This window comes from Corvus cornix, chromosome 10 (assembly GCF_000738735.6).
Source record: "Corvus cornix cornix isolate S_Up_H32 chromosome 10, ASM73873v5, whole genome shotgun sequence".
NCBI lineage: Eukaryota > Metazoa > Chordata > Aves > Passeriformes > Corvidae > Corvus > Corvus cornix.
In genome coordinates this window covers 9,893,736-9,920,060 of record NC_046340.1, presented here as the reverse complement: position 1 = coordinate 9,920,060, position 26,325 = coordinate 9,893,736, and the positions used below count along the sequence as shown (strand labels likewise).

General features: G+C 40.8%; 1 protein-coding gene across 4 annotated transcripts in view; it reads left to right on the top strand.

Annotated features, from left to right (window-relative positions):
• Nucleotides 1-26,325, top strand: part of CERS3 (ceramide synthase 3) — a 43,521-nt gene that overhangs the window by 213 nt on the left and 16,983 nt on the right. The window contains exons 1-10 of one of the 4 annotated variants that reach the window (XM_010390988.4): nt 656-7,675; nt 11,089-11,198; nt 14,035-14,217; nt 15,715-15,832; nt 17,798-17,916; nt 21,473-21,530; nt 22,396-22,446; nt 23,353-23,445; nt 23,697-23,825; nt 25,417-25,523. In XM_010390988.4, coding sequence (XP_010389290.2) covers nt 11,119-11,198; nt 14,035-14,217; nt 15,715-15,832; nt 17,798-17,916; nt 21,473-21,530; nt 22,396-22,446; nt 23,353-23,445; nt 23,697-23,825; nt 25,417-25,523 — 938 coding nt within the window. In that variant the 5' untranslated portion in view covers nt 656-7,675; nt 11,089-11,118. Of the gene's footprint in view, nt 1-655; nt 7,676-11,088; nt 11,199-14,034; nt 14,218-15,714; nt 15,833-17,797; nt 17,917-21,472; nt 21,531-22,395; nt 22,447-23,352; nt 23,446-23,696; nt 23,826-25,416; nt 25,524-26,325 lie in introns of those variants that run through there. The other 3 variants (XM_010390985.4, XM_010390986.4, XM_019280921.3) reach the window with 3 other exon arrangements.

Here is a 26,325-nt window from a genome sequence, read left to right as displayed (position 1 = left end):
CAGGTTTCTGACCCTCAAATCTCTGTGGCCATCTTCTGCATTAGTCTTTAGCTCTGAACTGGTGAATCAATGCAATTGGGAGGGGAAGAAAACTGGGTGTAACTTATGGGATCCTTTAGCTGGCAGTTCCAGTGCTCTCCAGTGACACTGGAATGGTATGAATTCTCAGGAAGGTTTGAACCTCAGTCTTACTCCTTCAGAATGACAGTTGTGTTTTACATAGGAAGGAGTGATCCTCTTCACTGGCATGAAGGAGATTTGAATATTCTGGGTGTTTGTTGTACCTTGGTTTCTTCCTGAGACCAAGACAGCTGTTGTGCAGAGGGGTGGTTGGGAATGTCAAGGAAGGGAAACCTTTCCATTCATGCCTGCAGTTACTGTAGTTCAGAACTAACCTTGGAGTTGTCCAGGGCAGAAACATGCCTGGCTTCTCTTTATGTTTGAGCTCAGTTATACTGTAGCTGCTGATTTGCTCATTTCTGTCCGCACTAAAATCCCTGTGGGCATGTTCAGAGATGCAGCTCCAGACAACTTGGGAACTTCTCAGTTCAAACACAGGAAGTGCCACAGGCGAGGTGCTTGAGCAAGAGTTTCTCAAGTTCACAATTTTCAAAGTAGGTAGGTACTTACATTTCAGTGAAATCCTTTCCACTATCCTCACTCCTTTTCTAATCTAGCTTTTGCTGACTAAGTTATTTTAATTGAGCAATTCCATTGTTTTCACTGAACATAGTATTGGTCAGCATTTCTTGGTCTACACTTTGCCAGTTGGAAGTATCTAAATTGTAGCAGTATCTCTGACATGGATATGATGACTGAGTGGGGAAGGTAGAATGGTGTGATAATTTTGGGTAAGTCCAGGTTATTTGTCAGTGGTTGCTACAACTGTATAAGCTCTTTTAAATTAAGAGTTCAGACATCTCAGAACGGTGTGTAGAATGTAGCAAGAAATGTAGGAGCCATGACCTGATTTTTTAAATACAGCAAATCCAATTGCAGTCCAATTGTATTTAATTCTTACAGGCTTGTGGCTGACTGTGTGCCCACCTGGTTATTAGAAGTTATTAAGATCATTCCCACGTTTCCTTTCACAGAAAACCATTGTTTTATTTCTCAGGATGTTTTAGTTGTGGGTAAATATAGTTGGTATCTGGCAACTAGATACCTTAATGTGTTGATATTTTACCATTTATGACCTGAGATGGATTTAAATTGATGAGTCAAAGTCTTTTTTATTGCACACAAAGTGAGGGTGAGCCATGAAAGTGGATTGTAGTTCTTGGCTGTATTGAGAAAGGCAACCACAAAAAAAGCACCTTGAAAAAGAACTTGTATTTTAATCCATTGGTGAGTACAGAAAGTGGTCTGGTTGGGGTTTGTTAGGTTTTGGTTGGTTTTTTTTTAATGATATGAAGTTTTTAGGCACAGCTATTATTTCATGTGCTAGAGCAAATTAATTCAGCTGCAGAACCTGTTACCAATGTTAAGTTAGAACTTGGGAATTAGGTCAGTGATTACCAGGAGATCAATGCGCCTTACCTTTGGATATTGATAGCTGTCAACTTTTCTTGGATTATTTCAAAGCAAGACATGGAACTAATCGGGTGACCTGTGTGGACACAGTTTTCTATCTCCTGAAATGTTCACAGTCCCCATTTATGCAGTTGTTTTGTGGAGTTTGCCTTCAACATCAGTTGAAGTTATAAATAAAGTTAAACTTATAAAATAAGTTAAGTTTTAATGAGGTAAGCAGTTAGCACTAGAAGTTACGTACAGGATGTGCTTTTTAAAACGAATGTTTTTAAACTGAATGTTTGTAGAGCTTGATTGCAGCTACAGCTGAATCCAGGTGGTTCCACAATTGTGGTTCTTCAAACTGGATTTTCTCCAGTATTTTTACGGCCGCTTTCCATTCTGCTTTTAAGACTCGTAGTACAAGTTCTAATCCTGTAATACAAGAATAAAAACCAACCTTGGGAACCTCTGGATTTACAATACCCTTGTAAAGCTGGGAATAGGGAGCCTTGGTTGTTCCCTGGTTTATCATTGTAGGATAAGCTTTGTTTGTACTTCTTCCAGAGTCAGTCCGGGATGGTGTCTGAAGTCAGTATCAGGGGTTTATCACAGTGTCAGTAGGAGTGAAAATATTGTGGTCATTGCAGTGTTACTTCTGTGTATTTTCCCTTAGAGTTGTCCTAATGAGTTTGTAAATTTTTGCTGTATTTTGTTCAACTCTTTTAGGCCACCTGGTTCACCCTGAAATCTTATTAGAAGCCGATAGTGTGTGTCAGAATGGATGGCAGGCAGTCTTTTACTGTCACTGCCTCAATGGCAGGCATGGACTTGGACTTGGTTGAGAAACATGACAGGGATTTAAGCTTTTCTAAGTCATTATCTTCTTAAATGTTGTGTAAATGAGTTTATTGCTGATAACTGACAGGAGATGCTCTTTAATGGACCAGCTGGCTTGGTGCTAGCTTACATCATGAATGGCAGGAATAAAATGTATTTTATGTTAAAAATCTTGAATGAAGAAACCACTATATCCTTAGATATTTCTGGTTCCTACTTCCCCAGTACTGTAAAACATGAGTTTTGCCAGTCAGCAGTGTCCTTTCAGGGGGGAGATTTGAAAAAAATGTGAATTGTTGGAAAAAATATCACACACAACCTCAAAAGTGTGCACTGCTGAATGTTGGCTTCCTTAGAGTTTGTAGGGAAGGTTTGCATGTCCATATTCTGAAATTGTCTGGAATTGTAGCTGCTAATTGGAGTTGTCCAAGTATCTACCCCATCTCATCCTAGTTCTTGAGCGTTAAAAATGAATGTTTTCTGTGGAACTTCAAAGAAATTCCAAATGCCCATAGCATTTGGAGGAAGTAATAGCCACATGTTAAAACATGAATAATAATTTGAAGTCTATTTTGCAAAGCAATATATATTGATTAAGTAAAAAAGACTTGTCAAATGACAAAATCCTATGTCCTTATTCTTTCCTTGCTGGAAAGGAAAAAGCTTTATCTTCAAGTGTCACCTTCCAGGGTTTGTCAGCTCTAGAGTAACTTTGTCACTACAGACCTTTCATGGTTCTTTCATGTGGGGATTTAACTGAAACAGAAATTACTACTTTCTGGACATTTAGCTCCAGTACTTGGCTTCCTTGATAATATTTATATCCTTCAAGAAATTTGTGTCTTCTGACACCATTACAGCTATGGTGAAAGTTAGGCAAAGGTCCATTAAACAGCAAATACCAAACTCAACCAAATTTTTTAAAACATTCTTTATCTCCTCAAGGGAGAATCCAGTACTTGGTCACATTCAACAGAGCATTAGTCCCTCTAAAGGAATATTTCTTCACCTCAGCTAAAATTACTGACCAGCATGATGCCACTATTTTCTGTAATTGTCAATTAGGAGCTGATGCAGAAGTGGGAATTGCTGGGTGTGACGCATCAAAGGAACTGTCTTTCAGTTTCACCAAGGAAATGCTCATATTTTATGTTTTCTGTGGGTGGATAAAGATTGATGCTCCAAGAGTCTCCCCGTAATGTAATCAAACAATGTTTGCAGCATTGTCTTATGAGCAAGTGTTACAAATTGCTGAGGTTTATTTTCATACTGTCGTTAAACTAGTGCTTCCAGCTCCAAGGATCAACAAGGCATCTTTTTTTTAATCCTATGTTATTTCTATGTTGTTGGAAATGGATTAAGGAACTCTGATTTGGTTGGATTAATTGTTAAATCTCTTAGTCTTGCAGCCAGAAAATTGTGTGAATTAGTCTCCTGCATTTTCAGATAGTGGTAGCACACAGGAATGGTTTTTGGGTCAATTGGCAGTGCTGTAAGTGGAGAGGAAAATGTGAATTTTGCCTTTTCAAATGTATTGGAACAAACTTAGTGGAAGTTCCTTATATAGATCAGCAGTTATATTTGACTTTTCTGGTGTTTCTGGTTAACAGAAAAGGGGTTTTGACAAGTATGGACAAGTTGGTGCTAAATTGAGGGGAAAGCAAAAAAACCCTTCTCACCAAAGATAATTTAAAGATAAAACAGATTAGGATTTTGCATAAAGAATGTGTCACAACCAAACTATGAGCAGATGAACTCTTCAGCAAATCACATGTACATCTCTGTGCCCCTGGCTATGAGAGGATTTTTAACTCCTGTTTGGGAGGCTTATTGATACGTGGTGTGTTCAGTATTTAAATGGAATACAGCCAAGGGTTTGTAACTTGAAAGAGAGACCATAATTGTGGTGTTCCTGGCCCTCAGTGGTTGAGTGTGTGAGAGAAATTGGTTTGAAGGCAGTCCCCAGGTAATACCTTTTCTTGGAGCCTTTTTTCCTAAGGCATATCTGAAGCCTGTGGCAGAGTGGATCAACAGTAGAGTGTGTTCTTTCCCTTCACTGACTTTATCCTTCCAGTATTGCTTCTGACATCTTCTCTTCACCCACTTCATCCAAGTCATCTTCCTTCTTATTATTAAAGCCCAGATTCTCAAAGTAATGAATTTTCTTTCTGGCTAAAACTTATGGGAATGAAGTCCTGGAACTATAATTTCAAAAGATTTAAGTGATTTGAAGATTTCACCTTGTGTGTTCGAATTTTTCTCATTTAGTCCTGCAGTGGCATTCATGGATGATAAATATTTATTGCCTTAATAGTGCTGCATTCAAAATCAGGTATCTAGTCTTTATTTGTGACAGATGGCATTACTAATTAATTAGTAACGAGCCTCTCCTTAGTGAACCTCTCCCTGTAAGGATATGGATGATGAATCAGGTCACACTAGGAAGAAATGTCTTGAGGAAAAAGCTTTTTGAGAGATTGTAAATAGATTTTTTTCCATCCCTTTTATCTAAGGGAAGGCTGGCATATTAGGAGAAGGTGTGAATTCCTGCGAAGAGGAGGATCTTAGTTTTTAAACTACAGATTGGGAAGTTTTGAGTTATTATGGCACGTGACTTGGAATGATTCATTTTCAGGCTTTTGTTGATTCTTGAGGAGCAGAAAGTATAGGAATGTCAAGGTTTTTTACTTTAATCCTGAAGGAATTCCTGATGGCAAGGAGATGAGTTTCACTGGTGGTGAAGAGAGAATTCAGAGTCCAAATCATTATTAGATCAAATGAATTCCTACTTTTCCTCCCTGTATGCATATGACTGAAGCTTGGTTAATGGTCTGCTGTTGCGATAATCAGTTAGCAAAACTGGTTAGGTACTAACAGGCAGAATATTTAGAACATTTATTTTTGGCTCCCCAAAAACCAGAAGAAACCCTTAGGGTTTTTTGGGATGGTTTTGATGGGTTTTTTTCTTCTCCCTCTGCAGGTCCCACCACACACAACAGCTCTGATTCTAGAGGTTTAAGGTTTAATACAGTCTCAAAGATTTGCCAGAAGGGCTTTCTCTACTGACAAAGTTTACTAATACTGTAAACTGTCTTATGTAACTGCTTGGAAGCTCTCTTGAAAGCTCACACCCACTGTGTGGATTCACTGTAATTTATTATATGAATTCAGCTGACTGGAAAAGAAAGAGGTACATTTTGTGACATTTTCTGAAAGAAGTGAATTTTTCTTACTTTGATGGAATACCTTTTTTACTGAGAACTTATACATAATTTCCAGTGATATGTAAAATAATTGAGTGAAATACATGTCTCCTTTATCCAATTATATTTAGTTATATTATTATATTTAGCTATATTTAATTGTCCAATGAATGAGTAGATATTATGCTGCAAGTAAGGAATAGTAACACTTAGATTTTTTTAATTTTTGTTTTCTCATTGAGATGTACAGACTCAAGTATTTTTTGGTTTGATTTTATTTTTTTTTGCAGCATTCAAATTTAAGACACCTGAAGGGTAAGCACTATGGAGGTGCAGAGATAATTGTAAGGTCATTGGGCACTTTGATCAAGGGAGTATGATTACCTTGTTATTTACCACGGAAATCTTTAATCTTGCAATAGTATCCTACGTAGGCGGTGCCAGCCTAATAAATGCTGCTCAAAAAGGATGTAAAAACATGTGTTCCCAGGTTTTTTTTGTAGCAGTCCGATGTTTGCTCCGATCAAACAAATTTGGTTTTTGCAATTTACTGTAACAGTGAAGAAACTGTGGTTTTAGGTATAAGAAAGGTGTTGCTGCCAATTACCCCTTCCATTCCTGGCCCAGTATCGGCCAAGTGATGTATGAATCAACTTGCTCTGGGCTTTCTTAATTGGCAGAGTGTTCCTAAATCTTCTGCTTGGTTCACAGCAGTGGTTTGTTCAGATGTGGGAAAGTTTGGAGATCATTTAAAGCAGCAGCCAAGCCATAATTCTTTCTGAAATAACCTTTCATGTTTAATGTTTCTCTGGTGCATCAGGTTACTGAATACTGCTCCCAGCTTTATGGAAGGACCAAAGACTTGCAATAGCTGCAAGATATAATACCTAAAATTAAAAAAAAGAGCTATGTGAAGAAACCCACGCTTTTCTCTTGAGGGGAAATAAATGAAGAGGTTCCAAATATTGCCTGAGTCACATCTTTCATGGCAGGCTTATAGATTAAGATGAAAGTTTCAATATGCTCAAAAGGAGTTGTGGAAAGGAAGGCCTGCAGGAGGGAACATCTCCAGTGTTATTCCTACCGACACCTTCTGTGGTTCAGGAAGTCTTGGAGCCCCAAACTACTGACGGCCGGGGCCTTATCAGTTACTATTTTGTGTTTCTTCCATTCTTGTGCTCTTCCATAGCCATCTGCTCCTGGCTTCCTTCTGACAGTGCTGGGTGAGATGGAGCTTTGGCTCAACTCTGACTAGTCTGTTCCCATTTCCTGGGTTGCTGTTTGCTGACTACAAGCAGGAAGAAAAGGCTAATAAAGGTTCTCCGCTCCTGGCTCCTCTGTGAGGTTCTCTTCTCACTTTCCAACAACATTACTGTGTCCACCAGAATGCAAAGTAATGCCAACACTTCTGAAAGCTGTTATTTGAAACTGGGGAGAGCTGCTGAGGAATGACTTTCAGCTTGATTCCTTAGTCATGGAATTAGAAAAGAAATGAAACAATCAAGTTAAGTAAAACTGACATGTTTATATGGTATCTCTAACCAAACACACACTCAGTGTGTGCTTTCTTCTGCTTTAGGAATTTCAGAAATTCCATTTTACATCTTCTGAGGAACTGGAACACTTGTTGTAAAGCATTCAGTTTATTGAGGCTGGAAGTATTGCTGAGAGTGGTCAATAAGAGTAGAAACCTTTCTCTAACTTTATTTAAAACCCCACAATCTAAAACCTGTCAGAGTGGAGTGATGTGTCTGGTGTTCCCTTTTCTGCAACCTCAGCAGGCTCAGCATCCTCTTGTGTGTGTGTGCAGAACGATATACGGTGAGACAAATTCTCATCAAGCAACAAAAACCACGTGACTTCAAACATTTCTTCATCTGCTGTGTTGAAACGAGCAGGGAAGGCACCGGCATTACTGCTCCCGAGTTTCATGGAGTGATGTGGATGACATCAGGATTGCCTTCAGTCAGAAATCTTGAACTGCAGCTTTGTTGGGTGGGTCTCAGAAGAATTTGAAAGGGTTCTGGAGATAGGGCGTGTTTACCTCGGTCAGAGTAGTGAGTGTGATGCCTCTTCCCTGCTAATGTGCTTATGGTCTCTTTGCCTGCAACATCAGAAAGGTAAGAGTTCCTTTTTCTGTCCCTTTTTCCTGCCCTGGTATGTTTTGTTGGGTTTTTTCCCTGCTCCTTACATCAGACCATGTTCTGAATTGTCAGCATGTGCTGGTCTCTAACATTGTTTCATAAGGGAAGAGTAGAGTAACTCTTATGATAGTCTTCAGGTAAAGAATGGAATGGCATTAATGACATTTTAGATGTTGCCACTAAGTAGTCCAACCTATGAGAACTGCTTTTTGTGGGGAAGAAAAAGGCAATAGAGGTTACAGTAGTAGCTTTGCTTTTCTACTTGTTGTACCATTATCCTATTAAGTGCTTCTAAGAGCACTTCTTTCTGAACTGGAAGGGAGGAAATTTTCTTAACAGGAATAAATGTTAACTAATGATATCGACATGATTATATAAGAGAAAAACCCTTGAATTTAAGTTGCTTGAAAAGGCTAGTTCTGATTTTTTTTTCTGTAAAATGCTAAGAGAAAAAAAGTATTTTAAGAAACTCAGTTTAACAGAGGTTTCCTTTGTTTTGTTTTTTTTATAAGACTTATCTTTTGAAGCTCTGAAGAAGCTTATGCTATAAATAACACACCTAAACAAGCTGCCAAGAAGGGTTAATTCATAGTAATGCTACAACATTTAGATGGAGGAGCCCCAATCATATTTTTGCAGTATCTATTTCTCACTACCTCCTTAGCTCAGCCCTTCAGCTGGGTGCCACTGCTGATGAAGAGGCTATGCTGGTTCACATTTAGCTGAAAATTTCCCTTGCATTTGTTAGGACATGAAAAGGATGTCAAAGCGGCTGAAATTATGAAAGACCAGTTCCGTTCTGGCTCCTCCTCCAGTTGGCTTTTTGGGTGGGGAATGTCTGGGCAGGTTGAACTGCAAAGCAGGGGATAACCAGGAGAGAGCTGGGAACAGGGATGCACAGCAGGCTTGGTTCAGCTGCTGGCTCAGGGTGGTGTGGAGAACATCAATAGATGCCCAAGTGTGAGCCCCTGGTACACAGTGTGGCTGAAGATGCTGTTCCAGGAAGCTGCAAACAGTTCTCCAGAGCACAAATGGACCTTCCTGGTCCCTTTTGTGCCTTCCAAGGGCGAATTTAAAATCTTGAGTCATCCACTGAAAAGCCAAGAGCCTCTCCACCCTCAGGTCTCCCCTCTGGTTCTCACTGTTCTGCTGCCTCCACGTGTTCTGTGGTACCTCTGTGCTCCCACTGATGTGCTTGTCCTGACCTCTGCTGCTTGATTCTTCTCTGCCCTTTACTTTCACCTTAAATAAGTGACACAGCTCTGGTAAAATCTCCATTATGTAGCTTAGCATTTTAAGTTAAACTTCAAGTTTGTATTTCAAACAAAGTTTTAGTAAAAAAATTATCCTTTTTGCATCTTTCCCCAACAGTAAAAATTTGAAGAAAAATCTGATAAAGATTTTTCTTTACATTCTGACAAGTGTTACTAAGTTCTCAAAGCAAGAAGTATTTTTCCTTTAGGTTTGTACAACTTTTCATGAATTAAGCATCTGTTAAGAACCTCTAGTTTGGATAGGGTTTGGGTTTTTTCCAACAATTACTTTTTATCTTAGAATTATTGCAGTTTTTTGAGTTATTTCGTAGGTCCTTATTCCACTATGTTCATGTTATGGATTTTTAAAGCTTAAAAGTGGACATAGTTTGCACTGTAAGTGTACAGTGAGAGAACTGTATTTCACTTTCCTCAGCAGCCTGCCATCACCTAAAACCATTTTAGCTGCTCAAAAATGATTTACCTTTAAGTAGAGAGAGAGCATGGTGACTTTCATCCAGAAAATGAATTATTTCAAAGAAGTCGGGTTCACTTTTTGTGGGTTTTTTTTCTTCCAAGGAACAGGGAAAAATCAAAACTCACTTGCCACCTTAATTGAGATTTATTCAAAGTGCTATTTTTGCCTGCTCAGTATAGTACCCAAGTTACAAGGTAATGTGAAAAAACAGTAAAAGAAGCAAAATGCTGTAATTGCCCTGTAACGAGGCACTTAAAGTGTTTACAGTTGAGATTTGTACAAGCCAGAGAGTAAATGTGAAGTTAAAGGTCTCACAGCAATCTTAATTCAGCTGTTTTAATTCAGTATTTCAGGGTTTCATTGAGGAAACTGAGTCCAGCAGCTCCTTTATTCTGTGCTGCCACTGCTGCTGTGTGTGGGCTGGGAGAGGTGTCAGTCACCCTGTGCCTCAGGTTGTGCAGAATTCAACTGGAATCATGTTTTCCCACTTGCACAAACAAGATGAGGAAAGACAAGATGCAAAGAGGTGGCAGCATCAATCCAGCATCCTTCCTCCAGTCTTCTCCTCCACAAACCACAGTTCAGTGTGCACGATCCATCTCTCTTCACCTGTTTCATGGTGGTAGATGCAGTTGGGATTCTTCATACAATGTCAAAAAAAAAAAAAAAAATCAAGGTCTGATTGTACTAGAACACAGGCCTGCAGCTGAAACTTGTGTGTTAACTCTTGGAAATATTGCTGACACTTAAGCAGAACCAAAGCCTGAGATATGGTGGATCTGATCTTTAATTACTCTTTGAAACCACTTTTGTTTCATGTTGAGGATGAACAGCCTGGAACAGCTGTGCTATCTGTTTTGATATCTGAGACTTGATTTTTTCCAACAGTCACTGCACCAGCTTTACCAGTTCTGCCAAATTATGAGGGGAATAGGAGAATTATGTTCTTCTTGCTTTTTGCTGATTTCAGTCATTCCCTGTTACGCCTCTGGAGCCGCACTAAGTAGACTAAGGGGATGCTTAGGAGAATTAAGGTTACTTTCACTCGCATGTTTGTGTTGTTGATCCATTGGGTTTTGTAATTTATTCAGTAAATAAGGACAGGAAATCCTCCTAATACACCCTGCAAACCTGGATATCGCCTTCTCTTAGTCCTGGCTTTGGAAATGCAGTTTTTGCAAGCAAGAGCTTTTGTACAGAGAATACAATCAAAGCTTTGGCTCAGTTTCTTTTTATTAATTCCTCAGACTGCAGCAGCCAGAAATTCCACTTCAAAGCAGCTCCTGAATTTTTTTTGCAAAATGCAGCCACATAGCTTTTGTCAAACTCAAATTTGCCCTTTTTTTTCTTTGCTTAATAGCATTAAAAATACTTTTTTCATTGAATATATCCAGGATCCAAAAAACAGAGCTTTGAAAGAAACTTCACATTGGTACTTCCCAACTGTGTGGGCTTTCCTTTAATTATAAAGGATGCAGCTCCTGAAGTAATCATTCCTGATTTTCCTGTTTTGCAGTAGCCCATTAAAACTAGATTAAATTACAGAGGTGATCCTTCTGTAGCAGGGAGGCAATCTGGTTTCTTTACTGGGAGTATTTAATCCCTGATATGCCGAGGAGCTTCAGTTTTCTAAACTATCTTTATTGACTGACTTTTAGCCCCTTCCAGAGCAACAACTGGATTTTTGAATGAAAATGTTTCTGGCAGCCCTGGTGTATGGAGAGGGATCTGGGAAGAGGCAGAGGTTTTCCACCCTAGGCTGGGCAGGGTGAGTCACTCACTGTTGGATTTCTCACTCCTGCTTGTTTGGTGCTGCCACAGGCTGTGAGGAGAAGCTCTGAGCTCAGCACTCAGCAACAGGAGGTTTAGGCTGGATAGGATTTAAAGTTTTAAGTTAGAGCTGGTCCCAAATCAGGCCAAGCTTGACCTTTGCATCCACTGCCCATTCTTTGAAAGCAGTGTTTCCAGGGGAGAGGAACAACTTGTGAGAGTTTGTGCAGGTAAAAAACCATCTACTTCTGAAATCCAGTATCTCCAGCCTGATCCTAGCACTGGGACTGGTGGCCATGGCTGCCCCCTTGCTCCTGCTCAGGTCAGTGTTTGTAAGGACTTCCTCACCTTTCAGGTGCTCGAGGAACCTCGTGATGAGAGCTGAAGGGAGGCAGGAAAGCAACCCTACTATTTCACTGCTGCTATTATGAAGATGGAAATCTTGAAGATTTCCCAGGGAATGGCCTGATTTGCTGCAGTGAAAACATCCAATTTAATAATGAAACTTAAGAATAGGCTGCAGACAGATTTGGAATCTCATCATTGGTTTTCTCAGAATCACTTGGGCAATGTTCATCAAGGATGGTTTAATCCCCACGTGCCAGGCCAGTCCTGGTACAAATACAGGGATTACAGAAGGCAGAGTTTCAAAGAACCCACCTTTTGATGAAGCTGTTTAGTGTTTGTGAGGAAAGATTTTCCCTGAAATATGTGAACTTCGGAGCAGACCACAAATCCCAGAATTCCCTTATATTTTAAGATTAAGCATGTACTTAAGAGCTTAGTTTAATAGTGCTATATTAACTAGTTTAAGGGGTAATCATATGGTGAGGCATCTGTGTGTGGAAGAAAACCATCAATTAGTGAGATCCCAGGAATCCAATAAGAAAATATGCACTACTGGTCTTTTCTAAAGTTTAAATGTTTTGGGTGCATGCTCAGTCCCAACCCCTCTCACCACAAGGCAACTGTGAGTGCTCCTTCCACTGTGCTACAACAGACTGACCTATTTTTATTACAGTTTGTGATAGTTTGCAGTGCACAGTCTAGTTAAAAAATACAGATATATTAGGAAGCAGAACTGTGTAACGAGGCTCTCCCCTGGTCTTCTATTGTCTGCAAGCCTTTCTGTCTGACCCAAAATGTCATGTTTCAAAGCCCTGCATCATTAGGATGGCGCCTGCAAGCTGCTGTTTAGGGTCTGTTAGCAGCCCTGGTATAAATCCCCACTTCCAGGAGTTTATAATTCAGCAGTAAAACATTGCTCTAGGCTGAAACTTGGCATATAAAGTCTCAGTGCGGGAACAATTGTGATTTCTCCCTCCTTTATTTTTGCATTTGCTTATACACACACGATTCATTCAAGAGGTTTTTACTGTCCCCTTCCTGCATTTAAAAAGATTAAATGGCCAGGTTATTAATAGTTCAATTCTGACTACTGTGCTCGGCCAGTAAATGGATCTGCAGTGCTGTTAACCAGCTCTGTTTGATGGGTACAGGTCACTGTTTCACAAGTGTAGTGGAAACAGCCCAGTGTGGACCAGCAATGGTTGGCAGTTAATTAACGTGGACTCCACTGTTAATTAAAGCCAGGTCCAGGTCTGGAATGCTGGTGGGATGCTCTGGACATGGTGTCCTGACCCAACTGCAGGCACAACTAAAATCATGTGTTCCCTGCTCAGATTGGAAGAACATGGAAAGGCCTGAACTGCTGCCTGACCTCAGCATGATTTGATCTTATCTTGTGATCCTGTACAGAGGCATCACTGGGAGATCTGATGAGATACAGATTTGGTTGAAATCATCCTCCCAGCTCAACTGTTTCCTCAGCAAAGCTATGTTTCAATGAAATCAGTTATTTCCTTATGTTTTTCCTGGTTTATAGAAAATTTTAACATGGAAAAAATAATTCAAATTTACTATTCCTAGAAATCATGGAAAAATGTGTTTCAGCCTTATGAAAATGTTACAGTAACTTTTATTTTTCTTCAGTGTTAGGATATTTTTATAGGATATATATAACATGTTTGTAGTGTAAAGTCCTTACAGATAAATGAGTGAGAACGACAATTTCTAAATATATAATGTAGACTGCTAAGGTTAAAAAGGAGGATTTTACAAGAATGAAATACTTCACTCAAAGTGATTTTTTTTTTTTTTTTTTTTTCCTTCCAGAACTGGTTTTAGACATTTTTTCCTGATCTAGGTTTTGGTCACAGTTAAATCATAGTATTTCCTACAATTCCCAGAAAAAGTTTGCTATACACTGTATTTTTTTTCCCACTTGTTCTTATGCACAGGTGTTTGCAAATTCAGGGTATATTTCCATTAGCATATTAAACAGCAGTAATTCATTAGTGAAATATCCACATTACTACGGAATTGAGGCACTCCCTGGACTTTCTCATTTCTTTTCCACTCTTCCTCCCACTTATATTTAATTTATAAAGGTAGCCTCAGGAAGATGAGTTCTCATTAGTATTAATATGATAGATAATACATGAGTATTGCCAGAGGCTTGAGCAGGTATGAAGCAGTGTAGTGTGAGTGACTGAAAGGAGACAGCAGGTACCTCCCTGTGCAGATTTCAAAGGCCCTGTATTGGTTTATATCAGATCAAAATTTGGCTCTATTATTTTATTTTCTGCTGGGTTATAATCCCACCTGCTTGTTCTAAACCCAAAAGGGTTTTAGCTTCCTGTATGATTTTTTTTTTTTTCCCCTGAGAACACTGACTTTACTGGCTTTGCACAACAAGGTTCAATATGGGGTTTTTTTCATGCATTTTCTCTTTAATACATGAGGAATAAATTTAATTCTCTTTATTTACTTAGCATGGCGTACATCCTAAAGACACTCAACAGCTGGTTCTGGTGGGAGAATATCTGGATGCCCATCAATTGCACGTGGGCAGATTTTGTAGACCATGATGGACTTGTCTTTCCCAAACCACATCAGTTATATGCCACAATCCCATATGCTTTTGTATTGTTGATCATCCGATTCTTCAGTGAAAGGTAAGAAACAGAAATGCAGTATGATGCTAATGTTAATCCTCATTAATGCTGAAAATGAGATATCTGTTGATCAATGTTATGTTTTATAGATGAGAATTAGTTGGTGGTTTATTAGGAAGATCTAGTACAGATAACATGGCAGGTGAAAAATTGGGAAATATTTTCATTATTAGGTACATGTGGCTGTGGTCCAATCCAGAAGGAAAATATTTCTATCCAGCTTTTCTAGAACAGCATTTGGATACTTCTAATTATGTCCCTTCACCAGAGATACAATTAATTCTAAACCATTTGGGTTTCCTTTTTCAGTGGGAGGATAGAGAGATTTGTCCTCCCAACCAAACCTCTCATTTGGTCCTGCACCAGAACATTCGTGTGAGGCTGATAGATCCCAGGTGTCTCTTTGTAGCCAAACTAAGCAGACTGAAGGGATCTCAAAGTTTTGTGTGAACATTTTATGCAGATCTAGTAAAGCAGATTCCATTTTTTCCCCTCACTTTGGCACCAAAAAATGGATTGCTTCTGCAGCTGGAATCTTAGGGGACAGGCAGAGGTTGGCTCCACAGAAGAAAGCTACAATTATGTTAAGATTTGCAGTGTTTTGACTTACTTATTTGTATCTTTTTTGCTTTACTTTCTTTCCTTTTTCCTCTAAAAAATGTGATTATTAGGTTTTTATAATTATTTCAGGGCAGAGTGAGGAAATTTGGAATGTCGTAAGTTGGACAGACTTAAAACAGAAGCAGATAAGATCATTCATGCTGGAAATCAAAAGTAATTTGGATCATATGTTCATAACCATTCCTGGTGTCTCTTGAGCAAATGCTTGCCCAAGCGTCTCTCACTGCAGTGCTGTTGGAAAGGGCTGCTGTGGGTAATTAGCCCACACATCTGGCTGCAGGGAACCTGAGGAAAGCTGACCACTGCTATGAGTAATGAGGAATCAATGGCTGATAGCAGCAGGAGGGAGGGGGCTTTTCAGAACACCCTGCCCAAGCAGAAGGGCAAAACCTTTGGCATGCTCTGCAGTGATTTGGGTTGGAAAAGGGAAGGGAAATAGAATCCATCAGTCTTAGGGAATGGCTGTGTGCCACAGGCTGGATCCAGAGTGGGTGGTGGTGGCCCAGTGAAGAAGGTGCCAAGTGGCTCTGCCACTGGGAGCAAGTAGCCCAGTAGCAATCCCTGAGCTCACATGGAGAGACCATCCGGTCTCCCTTCACTCAACTCCAACACACCTCTGATGGACACAAAAGCCAGGATGTTTCCTTTAGTTTTGTAGCATTTCATGGCCACAAACTGCAGTTGTGGGTCTTCTTCGTTGCATAACTGCAGATAAGCTGTGGTTCCCTCTTGGGATCCCTTTTTCTCAGAGCCCTGGCACATTCTATGGCAGATTAGATTGCATCAGATTTATTTTCTTCATATCCTGGCATGAGAACAGCCAAGGTCTTGTAACTGTGTTGTATTTCTAAAGCTTTTCATGGTGTATCTTTTCAGATATGTTGCTATACCTCTAGCAAAAGCCTTGGGTATAAAGAATGTAAGACGTGTGAAGCCACAGCCTAATCCTGTGTTAGAGAGTTATTTCCGGGAGTGCTCAAGACATCCATCCCAAGTAAGGATTCTCATTCTTTTAAACTCGTTTTAGTTTTGGAAAATCCCACTCTTACTGTTTCAATCAGCTCTCAGCAATGACATCATGGGATGAGTTCCAGCTGATTGACAGATGACTTAATTTATTTGGGTTTTTGTTGCTGTTCTGCTGACAAGGGTAGTTGGCATCCGGAACAGAAAATAAATTTAAGATATTTAATTTTCTGGCATGCTGTTCTAGGTTAGGCTGTTAATAATATTTCCAGTGAAGATCAGTGTTCCATCTTTAAATTATTCTGCTTGGAGAAAACTTCAGCTGATGTCTGTTGCTGGAAAGCAGGATCATATTTATTGCAGGCAATAATATCGAAATGCTGGCATGGAAGCCTTTTGATCCATTATGTTGCTGCATACTTAATCCTGGCTTATGTGAGAAAGAAAAGCAATCCTTCTATTACCTTGCTGTTTGTTTTTAAAATTGAACAAGGAAAAAAGACTAGCCAATGCTTGTCACCTCCAAAAATGAGGCAACTTGATTGTTGATGGGAGGCAGGTACTTTGCTGTGAGTGCAGCCTCAGGAAGTTCATTTACCTGACTACAGTTCCCAAACAATTGCAGTTTTCCTACACTGGTTTTGAAAGAAATATGTGCTTTCTCGTAATGAGGGATTTTGATAATTATTGGTAGTGGAACTTGGCATTCTATCCCTAACTCTATTATTCTTTTATTGTGTCTTTTGCCTGATAACATCAGGAATAAATGTATGGGTGTTAACACATGAGTTCTTCTCTCCCTGGGCAAGCATCGTGGTCTCAGTTTCATTCCTTCCTTCTGCATGAGTAAAGTTTGACATTTGATTTCTGAAAGGAAGCACAGCATTTTTAGACTCCTCAGAGCATGGATTCAGGCTGCCTCCTTTACTGTCCAGCTTGGGGACCAGTGTGCCTGGGAAAGCCTGGCCGGCAGTTGAGGGCATATGGGTGGAAACAGTCACTATTCCTGAGTGGCAAGCAGAGAGCTCGGAGCCAGCAGCGTGGGCTGGACACGGCGACTGTTTGCACTCCTGCCCTCCCTGGCAGCTGAGGTGCCTTTTCTCACATTCCAGAGGTTTCCCAGAGGGTAGGAGACTAACTGGACTGGCCTCACCCCCGTGGAGGCAGCGCTGCTGCCACCCACTATTTGCATACTGCCCTTGGGAGGAAAGAACTTCCCCAGGGATGAGTCAAAAACTCTCCCTGCTCCTGCGGCAGCCCTGGGGAGGTCATCCCACGCCTTCTGCATTTGAGGATGGAGGAGCAGGAAGAAGCCCACAGGCTGCTGTACTTGGGGCACAGAGCACCCTGAAATGCAGGAGTCTCACTGCCTTGTGTTGGGCCCATGCTGGTCTAGTCACCTTGGGAGCACAGAGCATACAGAGACCCTGGGGTGTGGCACCCCAATGGCCACGTGCAGTTCTAGGCCATGTTCCACCCCCAGTTTTGCTCTGGTGTTGGAGGGGGGGCAGTCTGGACCTTGCTCAGGACAATACATTGACTTGCATTGGATTTGACAACAGCGCTCAGGTCACCTTAATTCCAGGCTACATCTCATCTGTGAGACTCATTTAAATATAAACAAATTATTATTTATCATTATGTGAGATATTTGGTGCAATGTTCACGTGTGTTCATACCTGGCACTTCCCCCTCCAGTTTAAGCTCTCATCTAACAGTAAAAGTTGCATCCCTGAAACTCTCAGGAGCCACCAGAAAGACAATAGAACAGTTTGTGGATCTGTTCACTTTGTGCCTGCTTTATTTATATAAATAAAAATCCAGGGTTTCTGTGAGTATTACTCAAAAATACCCCCCCCCCCATGCATATTTAATATTGGTAATATTTTTAAATTAAGATCTTACAACAGTGGGAAGCTGCTCTCTGAACTACAAAATAAATGAAAGTGATGTTGGAGCGCATCTACTGCTAACACTGTTTCATTTCTTGCAGTCAGAGATCCAAGGCCTTGCCAAAAAGTGCAACTGCACCGTCCATTTGGTGGAGAAATGGTTCAGGAGACGGCGAAACCTTGAGATCCCAACAGTGCTCCGGAAATTCCAGGAAGCTTTGTAAGGAAAGACAATGCTTTTGGTTATCATGTGCTTTACTCTTTTGGAAAAAATGAGTGAGGTCCCCCTTTTCCAGAAGGCTGGGTCTGCCTGGTGAGAGCTTTGGTTTCTGAATGCATAAACAAGTTGAAAGGATCTAGTAGCATCCTCCAAATGGTGGTTAAAATATTAGGTTAAGTGTTTCTCCTGCAAAAGAAATACCTTAAAAATATTTTACAGTTTTCTTCTTTGTGGAATAATGGATTTGTAGGCTTCTGGTACAAAGTGTAAGATGAAAACAGGCAGAGAAGAGGAAAATATTTTCTTGTCTGCCAGTAATCATAGGGGAACAAAAGTGCTTACCCTGGTTTATGTTTGTACCCATGCTGTCATTTTGGGGATGCTGTCATTTTGGGGATGCTGTCATTTTGCAGATGCTGTCATGTGTGTGAAGTCAGTTCAAGAGCAGTAATTTTGGCATCCAGACTAAAGGACAGGTGCCACAGCTTGATCATGGGATACTGTGTGAAACAGGAACTCAAACTCACTGCTGAGAGTGGGCAGCTTTGAGTGATAGCAATGAATATGTAAAAAGTTTCAAAACCTCCTGCATATGATTTTTCACTTGTGTAAGAACTTCCTCGTACCTAAACACTTAGTGTGATCTAAAATCCCATACAAATTGCAAATCCCCAAATGGGCATGGCTTTACTTACATACCTCATCCCTTTCAGGTACTGACATTAACTGTATGAGTGTAAAGCACTTTCAAATGCTCTGTGTGTCTGGCTTTTCATTAGCATAATTACATTGGCAAAAATTCACCTGATTGTAATATTGAACCTCTGTTACTGTAGATTAGCTTAAGGAATGAGGGTTAAAAGTACAGCACAGAGCTCAAAGTTTAGTACTTTATCAAGATTATTTTCAGCGTGAATCAATGTGTTGATGATTTAGTGGTGTCCTCTGTAGGACATAAATCCAGTTGATAGACAGAGGTGTGTCTCTTTGAAGTCTGAGTTGAGTAAACTCTCCTGACATGGTTTATGTCTACTGTTGTTTTGGGGATCAACTAATTTTGTTTCACAAGTGGCAATAAGATTTCCTGCTATTGCTAAAAGACCTGCCTGCTGTGGATTCATGTCTCCAGTAACACACAGCTAAAGACTGAAATTCAAACTTGCTTGGCAGCTTGAGTGAGAATGAAACAAACAGGTTTCTCTTGTGCAATTTTGTGAACCTTGCTCTGCTCTTTGTCAGGGAATTTAATTGAATATAATTCTCTAGGCAAAAAAAAAAAAAAAAATAGAAAAGAGGAACAGACTTATTCCACACTAGTAGTCAGTGTTATGAGTGTTATGAAATTTTTTGAAAGCCTGCAATCTCCAGGATCTTTTTTCTGAATCACAAGGAAAATCTGATGGGCCAGATCTAAACCATACTTAAGCTATTAGTGCTCCCAGTTAATCAACATGGGTTTGGAAAGCCCTTTGCATGAAACCTTCACTGCCTTGTAAGACTTACCAGCCTTTAACTCCCTCTACTAAGTTCTTTTTTGTTACATTCAGTTCAAGAGAAAAGATTCCTGAAGTTAAACCAGAAAATCCTCTTGCATAGCTATTGTTCAGTGCTCTCTCTGGTGGCCAGGATCAGAGTTTAAAAGGCACTTGAGTAAAATTTGGTGAATTTGGATGAATTTTACTTCAGGTTTTATTCACCAAATTCATAAAGAAGCTTGGCTAAATGCAAAATGAGGTAGTGCTCTGGCAGTCTTGCACATATGAGTTCATCTGGAGTGCTGTTTATTGCTAAATGTATTCAATATATATTTGTAGGGCTGGGGACTAATGGCACAGCCTTGTAGGTGCTCTGTACTTTGGCTCTGATTCAGAAAACCACTTGCACTTTACAATCAACATGGAATCAGTCCAGCCATATCCACTGGACCACTCACACCTCCCTGTTTGGAATGGGAGGCGTGAGGGCAGAACCAGCCCCTGTGTAAAGTCTGCCCCATGCCTACAGTGTTGTGTTTTCCAGCATCTCTTGGTTAAGTCTGAGCCAGGTATTACTTGTGGGTTCCACTCTCCCCTTCCATTTGCTCTCCTAATTTCCACCATGTACCTCTAAATTCTTCCTGCACATGCAGTGGTTGTTGTGTAGAGTTATTTTCAAATCATCTGAGGAAAGATGGTTTAAAGTTGAGAAGTAAAACAGTTGTTTATCATGTGTATCAAGTGGCAATTTTACAATTATTTTCATTACTTCTTTCTCAGGTGTGAGACACATGATCTTGTCTCGCCCCCAACATTCCACGTCCTCATATCTTGTTTGTTGTTTTTCTCATGAAACACTGTCTCAGTCTTTGAACATCTCATTCTTTCTCCTGGGATACCAACCTCCAGGGGATGTGAGGCTCAGAAAGGAGGGGCTGCTTTTACCACACAGCTTCTCCTCCTCTTCTCTCATTTGGCACTCCATTAATACTTGCCAAAAACCACAGTCTCATTTTATACATCTCTCAATTCATTGGTACAGTGTTCTTGTGGTGCTTTCTCCTTTTCAGTGAGTTTAGGTTTTCTGGGAGCTGCTTGCTGCTCCCCTCTGGGATACCTCCTGTTCTAGAACAGGTTCTCACCAGGTCTGGGGCCGTGTGCCTGTCCCTGTGGTCACAACCTTTCTTTGCATGTGAAGTCCTGCAGTGTTTTCCTGCTGATCTTGCAGAGCTGTGTAGGGGAAAGGTCAGGCTTGTTCCTGCCGAGGGAAAGAGTGGAAAGGAAGGAGATTTCCATCACCTGTAGAGGTGGGAGTGGGAATGCTTGGGCTGAGGCTCCAGCCACACCCAGTCCCAGGGACAATACCTCCCACACAGGCTCCAGTCATTACAGGCCGATTGGTGGCTCCAATCACAGCATCCTGCTCTGGCACCTAAAAGCAACAACACAATTCACTGAGATGCACAAGGGCTTTTCCCCTTTGCTGACTTAGCAGGCTGATGGTGCAAACCTGGAAGGTTTATCTGCCTTGCTGGATATCCATTTAATCCACAAAAAGCTTAGATCAGGCTAAATTTTGGCACACCTAGTCAAAGATGAGGTTTATAGTTAATGAAGTAAGAGACCTTGTAGTAAGATGTAAACTAACCCAGTTGATGCTAAATAATTCATAAGGTTCCCCTGTTGTCAGCAACTGGTGGTGAGAGAGATGAAGAGAATGAACACAGGAAAAGGTCTGTGTTCTCAAACATCAATTTTTAGGGCATTTATTACACTTGCTGTGGTCATTCTCTTGATCTGTTCAAGCCTGACTGGAAAATTACTACTGTCATGACAATCGAAATATCTGTATTGTGATAATGTAAAAGAATTTCCTACTTTAGCAATTAGTCAAAGCTTAAATATTTAAATATTAATAATGCAGATACAGTTAATATGTGGCAATCCTTAATGTAGAGTGTGAGGCCACGTTTATATGAAGATTGTCTGTGACATACAATGATTTGTAGTAATTATGGCTCAGGACAATAGCTTTACAAAATATAATGTTTTGTTCCTATTTTTTCATTTCAATTTTGCAGCTGGCGATTTTCATTTTATCTGACATCCTCCATTGTTGGATTTCTATTTCTGTATGATGTAAGTGAACTTTTTGAAAGAATGATACTCTATTTTCAACAAAATCATTTCTAGATTTTCTTGAATCCCATTGAAAGACTCAGTGGTTTCAGTGGCTCTGTGGGTTTAGATCTTTGGCGTATGTAATCTAGATTATGGGCTGCAGTATGCACTGAGATTTAATTTTTAAGTTCACTTTTGACCTTCTATGATAAACAATTTTATGAGTAATCAGTATTTTTAAGGCAAGCTTGAAGAAGCCATGCAGATGGTTTTACAACATGCCTTGTTAACACCTACAAATGCATCACATGGCCATGTTTTTCTCAGAGGAGGCCATAAACTTTTTTCTGGCAGCATTTTTGGGGGTCACAGCTATTTACTGAGGTGTTGCTGCTGAGTCAGAAGTTGGGAATAACATTAGAGAGTGGTGCTTGTAACTCCTTGAGCCCTGCCTGGGGTGTCACTAATGCTTCCCCAGAGCAGCGGAACAGATCCCGCCTGGCGTGTCTCTGCTCATCTGGCCCTCCTCCCCAAACAGTTTATCATCCTGAGCCACTGGTGTGTGTGACTGGTAAACACAGCAAATTTAATCACTGTGGCAACATATCTTGAGTAATTGCAGTAATAAAACACACACCCACTGCTTTGGATGATGAAATTATGAACTGGAACGTTTCAGGTGTCCTGAAAAGAAGCCAGAAAGCTGGGAACAATATAATAAGTCTGAGATGTAAATTCCCTTTAGAAACTGGTGGAGAACAGTTATCAAGATTACAGCTTCTTAGCCTGCTCCACTTAGAGAGATTTGAAGTAGTGAAGATTTTGAGTTAAGATGATTATTGTTGCTGAGCTGAGCAGTGTCTGACTGATGTGTCTTCCCCAGAAACCCTGGTTTTACGACATATGGCAGACGTGGGTTGGTTATCCTTTTCAGGTGAGCTTTTTGGCATTGGGCCAGTGGCCTCCAGGCATTCCAGGTATTTCCCCACTGGAAGGGGTAATCCACAGCAGCCTTTTCCCCCACACTGGCACCACCTAAAGAGGTGTGGCACCAGAACCTCCTGCCTTTCTTGGGAAGTGCTGTTGACTGTTGCAGGGCTTCCCTGGGATCTGCCTGTGCTGCAACTCCCCCCCTCCAGCCAGACCACTGTTATTTCCACCCACCCCGGGATAAAGTTACTTACTGCAGATCTTATCAGTGCTCCCAGTTTCAGTGCAGAGCCCTTGCACTGCTCCAGGCCCCATGGTGCTTCAAGGCACTCTTATTTTAATAACCCTGCCCCATCCCACTGCCTTCTTAGTCCTGTCCTAGTCAGGGGCCAGGAATACAAATAATCCTGCCTCCCAGCTGAGCTTTCCCAGTGCCTGGTAATACCTGCCACCTGGGAAGTGTATTGACCCAAGGGAGCAGCCAAGCTCAGCTCTCCCCTAGGCAGATCCATAGGATTTTATCATAAATAACTGACATTTCAGTCACGGGATGTGTGAATGTTTATTATGCTCATTGTTTACCAAAATGGGGGGATTATTTGCAGTTGTTTGTAATTAAATGCAGAAGGACTCTGCATGTAATTCTTTGACAAAAACATGGAGAAAAGCATGTCAAAATCCAGAGGTGGGGGAGGAACTGTGGGAATTGAGAGTTTGGGCTGAGCAAAGGTTAAAATACTTGGCTCTCTGAACATCCTTCTTAATGAAGCCCAGGACAAGAATTTAATTTAGCTTAATTTTTTATGCAAGACTCAGCAGAGGAGCAGAAGTCAGGAAAAGAAAAAAGTAATCTCACTTGACATTTACTTTCTCCTGTTCTCAGAGTTAACAGTGTTTTTCTTCATCACAGACCCTGCTGCCATCCCAGTACTGGTACTACATGGCCGAGATCGGGTTTTACTGGTCTCTCTTATTCACCCTTGGGATTGATAACAAACGGAAGGCAAGTGGTTGTGCTTGTTTGTAGCTTGAGCCTCTGTTGCTGTGAGCGGGGAGAAGGTGTTCGTAAGGAAAGCACCGCCTGCATCCGGGATTTGGTGCAGCCACTTGAGGGCAGCATCAGTCTGCGCCTGGCATCCCGCACACCGCCGTGAATCCCCGGCTGCCAGGGCAGCGCTCGGGGGCTGACAAGTCGGAGACCCTCAGGGACTCTACTTGATCGGCTTTACCTTTATTTTCTTCTGTCCTTCCCAGGATTTTATGGCTCATGTCGTTCATCACCTGGCAGCCATCGGTTTGATGAGTGGCTCTTGGTGTGGCAATTATGTGCGGCTTGGAACTCTGGTGATCTTTGTGCACGACACTGCGGATTTCTGGCTCGAGGTAACCCTGCTATCCAGCTTGCTTTTTTTTTTTTTTTCTTTTTCTTTTTTCTGTCCTGAATTTTTTGGTTGTTGGGATTTTGGTTTTGGCGCCAGTAACATTTTAATCTTTTTGCCACGAGTTTCATATGATCCTTTCCTATCCCCACAGGGACATAGCTTTGCAGATTTGTTACTTGTAAGATAAAAAAAGAGCTTCCAGATTTAAGCTAATACTTTGTTACAGAATCCATTATGAGAAAAGAGCAGACAAGAACTTCTTCAGTACAGAACAGGGACTAGAAATAAAGCTGCGTCCCTGGGTTATTCTTGTTTCACTGATAAAATTAGACCAGGTTGTCCACAGCATCACAGAGTCGCTGAGGTTGGAAAAGACCTCTAACATCGAGTCCAACCTGTATCAGGTATCTTCTTGGAGAACTTTCTTCTCTTGGACTGAAGGGAAAGTCCCTTCCCTGCGCTAAGTATCAGTAGAAGTGTTTAAGAAGTGTCCTGCTCTGCACAGAGCACTGTAGTCACAGACTTGCTGCTGGGTTTCTTGGAAGACAAACACAGTGTTTCCTTCACTAGAATTACCCTGAGTTTATAACACCAGCTTTGAGAGCACAGTGTCATCACCTCTTTTGGTGGCAGTGCCAGTGTAAGCAGCCTTTGTAGGCTGTTAATCTGTCACTGTCCATTTCTGTTCCTGATACTCTATCTTATTGTATCAGAACTATCAACTGTGGAGTTGTGCACTTGGGACTGGTCCAGATTAAACAGGTTTTCCTGCTGGGTTACTTTTAATCCTGAACTGCTCCTAGGTCCAATTAACTGTGTGGCCTTACAAACAGTTGGGTTGACAACTGGTAGGACAGCACTTGATGGAAACTGGAGTTGAGTACCAGAATAACTGAATCCAGCCTTGCCACTCAAAAGAAGGAGAAGAAAATATGTTAATCAAGCTGCTGTTTAAAACTTAGGCTTGGCACCTGCAACATTGCTCACACTTGAAAACAGCTGCTTTGCTCACCAGTGCCCAGGGTGGTTCCTAACGGAGCATGGAGAGCTGGATGGTTCATTTAGGGGAGAAGTAGCAATTACAGCCTTTATTAGTGGGATAGAAACCAGCACTGAGATCTCCTGCTCTCAAAAAGGAGAAGACAGGAACTGAATTAGGCCCAGAGGAAGGTCAGTAACAGGCATGTCCCAGAACACCTGCATTTAAGGGGTCACTGCCACTCCTGGAGTGTGCAGGTGTAGCCAGCAGCTTCTCCTGGAATTCAGCCTGTTTGGAACCTGGTAGAAAAATGAGGAATTATCTCTGTTCTAAAGAGCACTTTGTGTTTCCATGACACTTTATATTCTGGTTGGAGAGCTGTTCTTTAGGCCTTTGATGCAGAGTCCTTTCCTTCAAGATGAAAGGAGAAATATAAACAAAGAATCTGGTCTGATGCTGCTTTATTAGGTATCAGTAAAATGATTTTTTTACATGTTAAACTGGGAGGAAATATTCCTCCTGCTTACGTGGAAGATGAGTCTTTATTTATGAAAATGCAGAATTTATTTCAGAGAATATTTACAATATGTTTGGGGGTTTTTATCCACTGCAGGCAGCCAAAATGTTTAATTATGCTCGCTGGGAGAAAACCTGCAACATGCTGTTTATCATCTTTTCTATCGCATTCTTCATCACCAGAATAATCCTGTTCCCCTTCTGGTAAGCAATATTTAATCCAGTCACAGGCTTTTACTTCATTCCCACTCCCCCTGAAAGTTTAGTGTTGATTGTGATGGAAAAAGGAAAGGAATGGACTGGACTTGAAAATTCTGCTAGCGAGAAAATTGACAAAAACTGTCATTTTCTTTAAAAATTCTTAAGTAAAAATAGTTTTAAATGAGCCTCTTGAACATAAATAAAGACTTTTATGTATTATTTAACTCAGTTTTGTAAATAGCAGTTAAATGCTATGAGCCCCTGCATTTTCAAGGGGATTGAGCTCCTTAACTAAGAGAAATAATTTTCCCTTTCATTCCACCCCTTCTGCTGCAGCTGCAAAGTCAGAGTACATGATTGTAGTTAATTTTTTGTAGAACCTTCTTTCTGCTACCCAGTCTGTGGGTAGTGCCTCACCTCGCTCACATGAGGAGCACTCAGAGAAGTTTAGGTGAACCAACTAATTTATGAAGTCAGCACAAATAAATCTTAACTTGCTAAGTACTTTCATGCCTTTGGAGTGCTATGATTTAATCTGCTTGGAGTATCCACATGGGTGCTTAACATGTTTATCTTTTAAAAAGTGTTTAATGTGTTTCACGTTCACAGCTCTAATTTGCCCCTCCCTGCACATGGACAAACCCTTAGAGACTCAAGCTGGTTAAATTAATAGCTCCGAACATTGATCAACATAAGGCTTTAATTTCCTGTAGTATTTTCTTTCAGAAATGCTTAGTTTTTTACTTTATTGTTGTTTTTTTAATTAACTGTACAAGTGATCTGCAATCATTTTGCTTCACTGAGT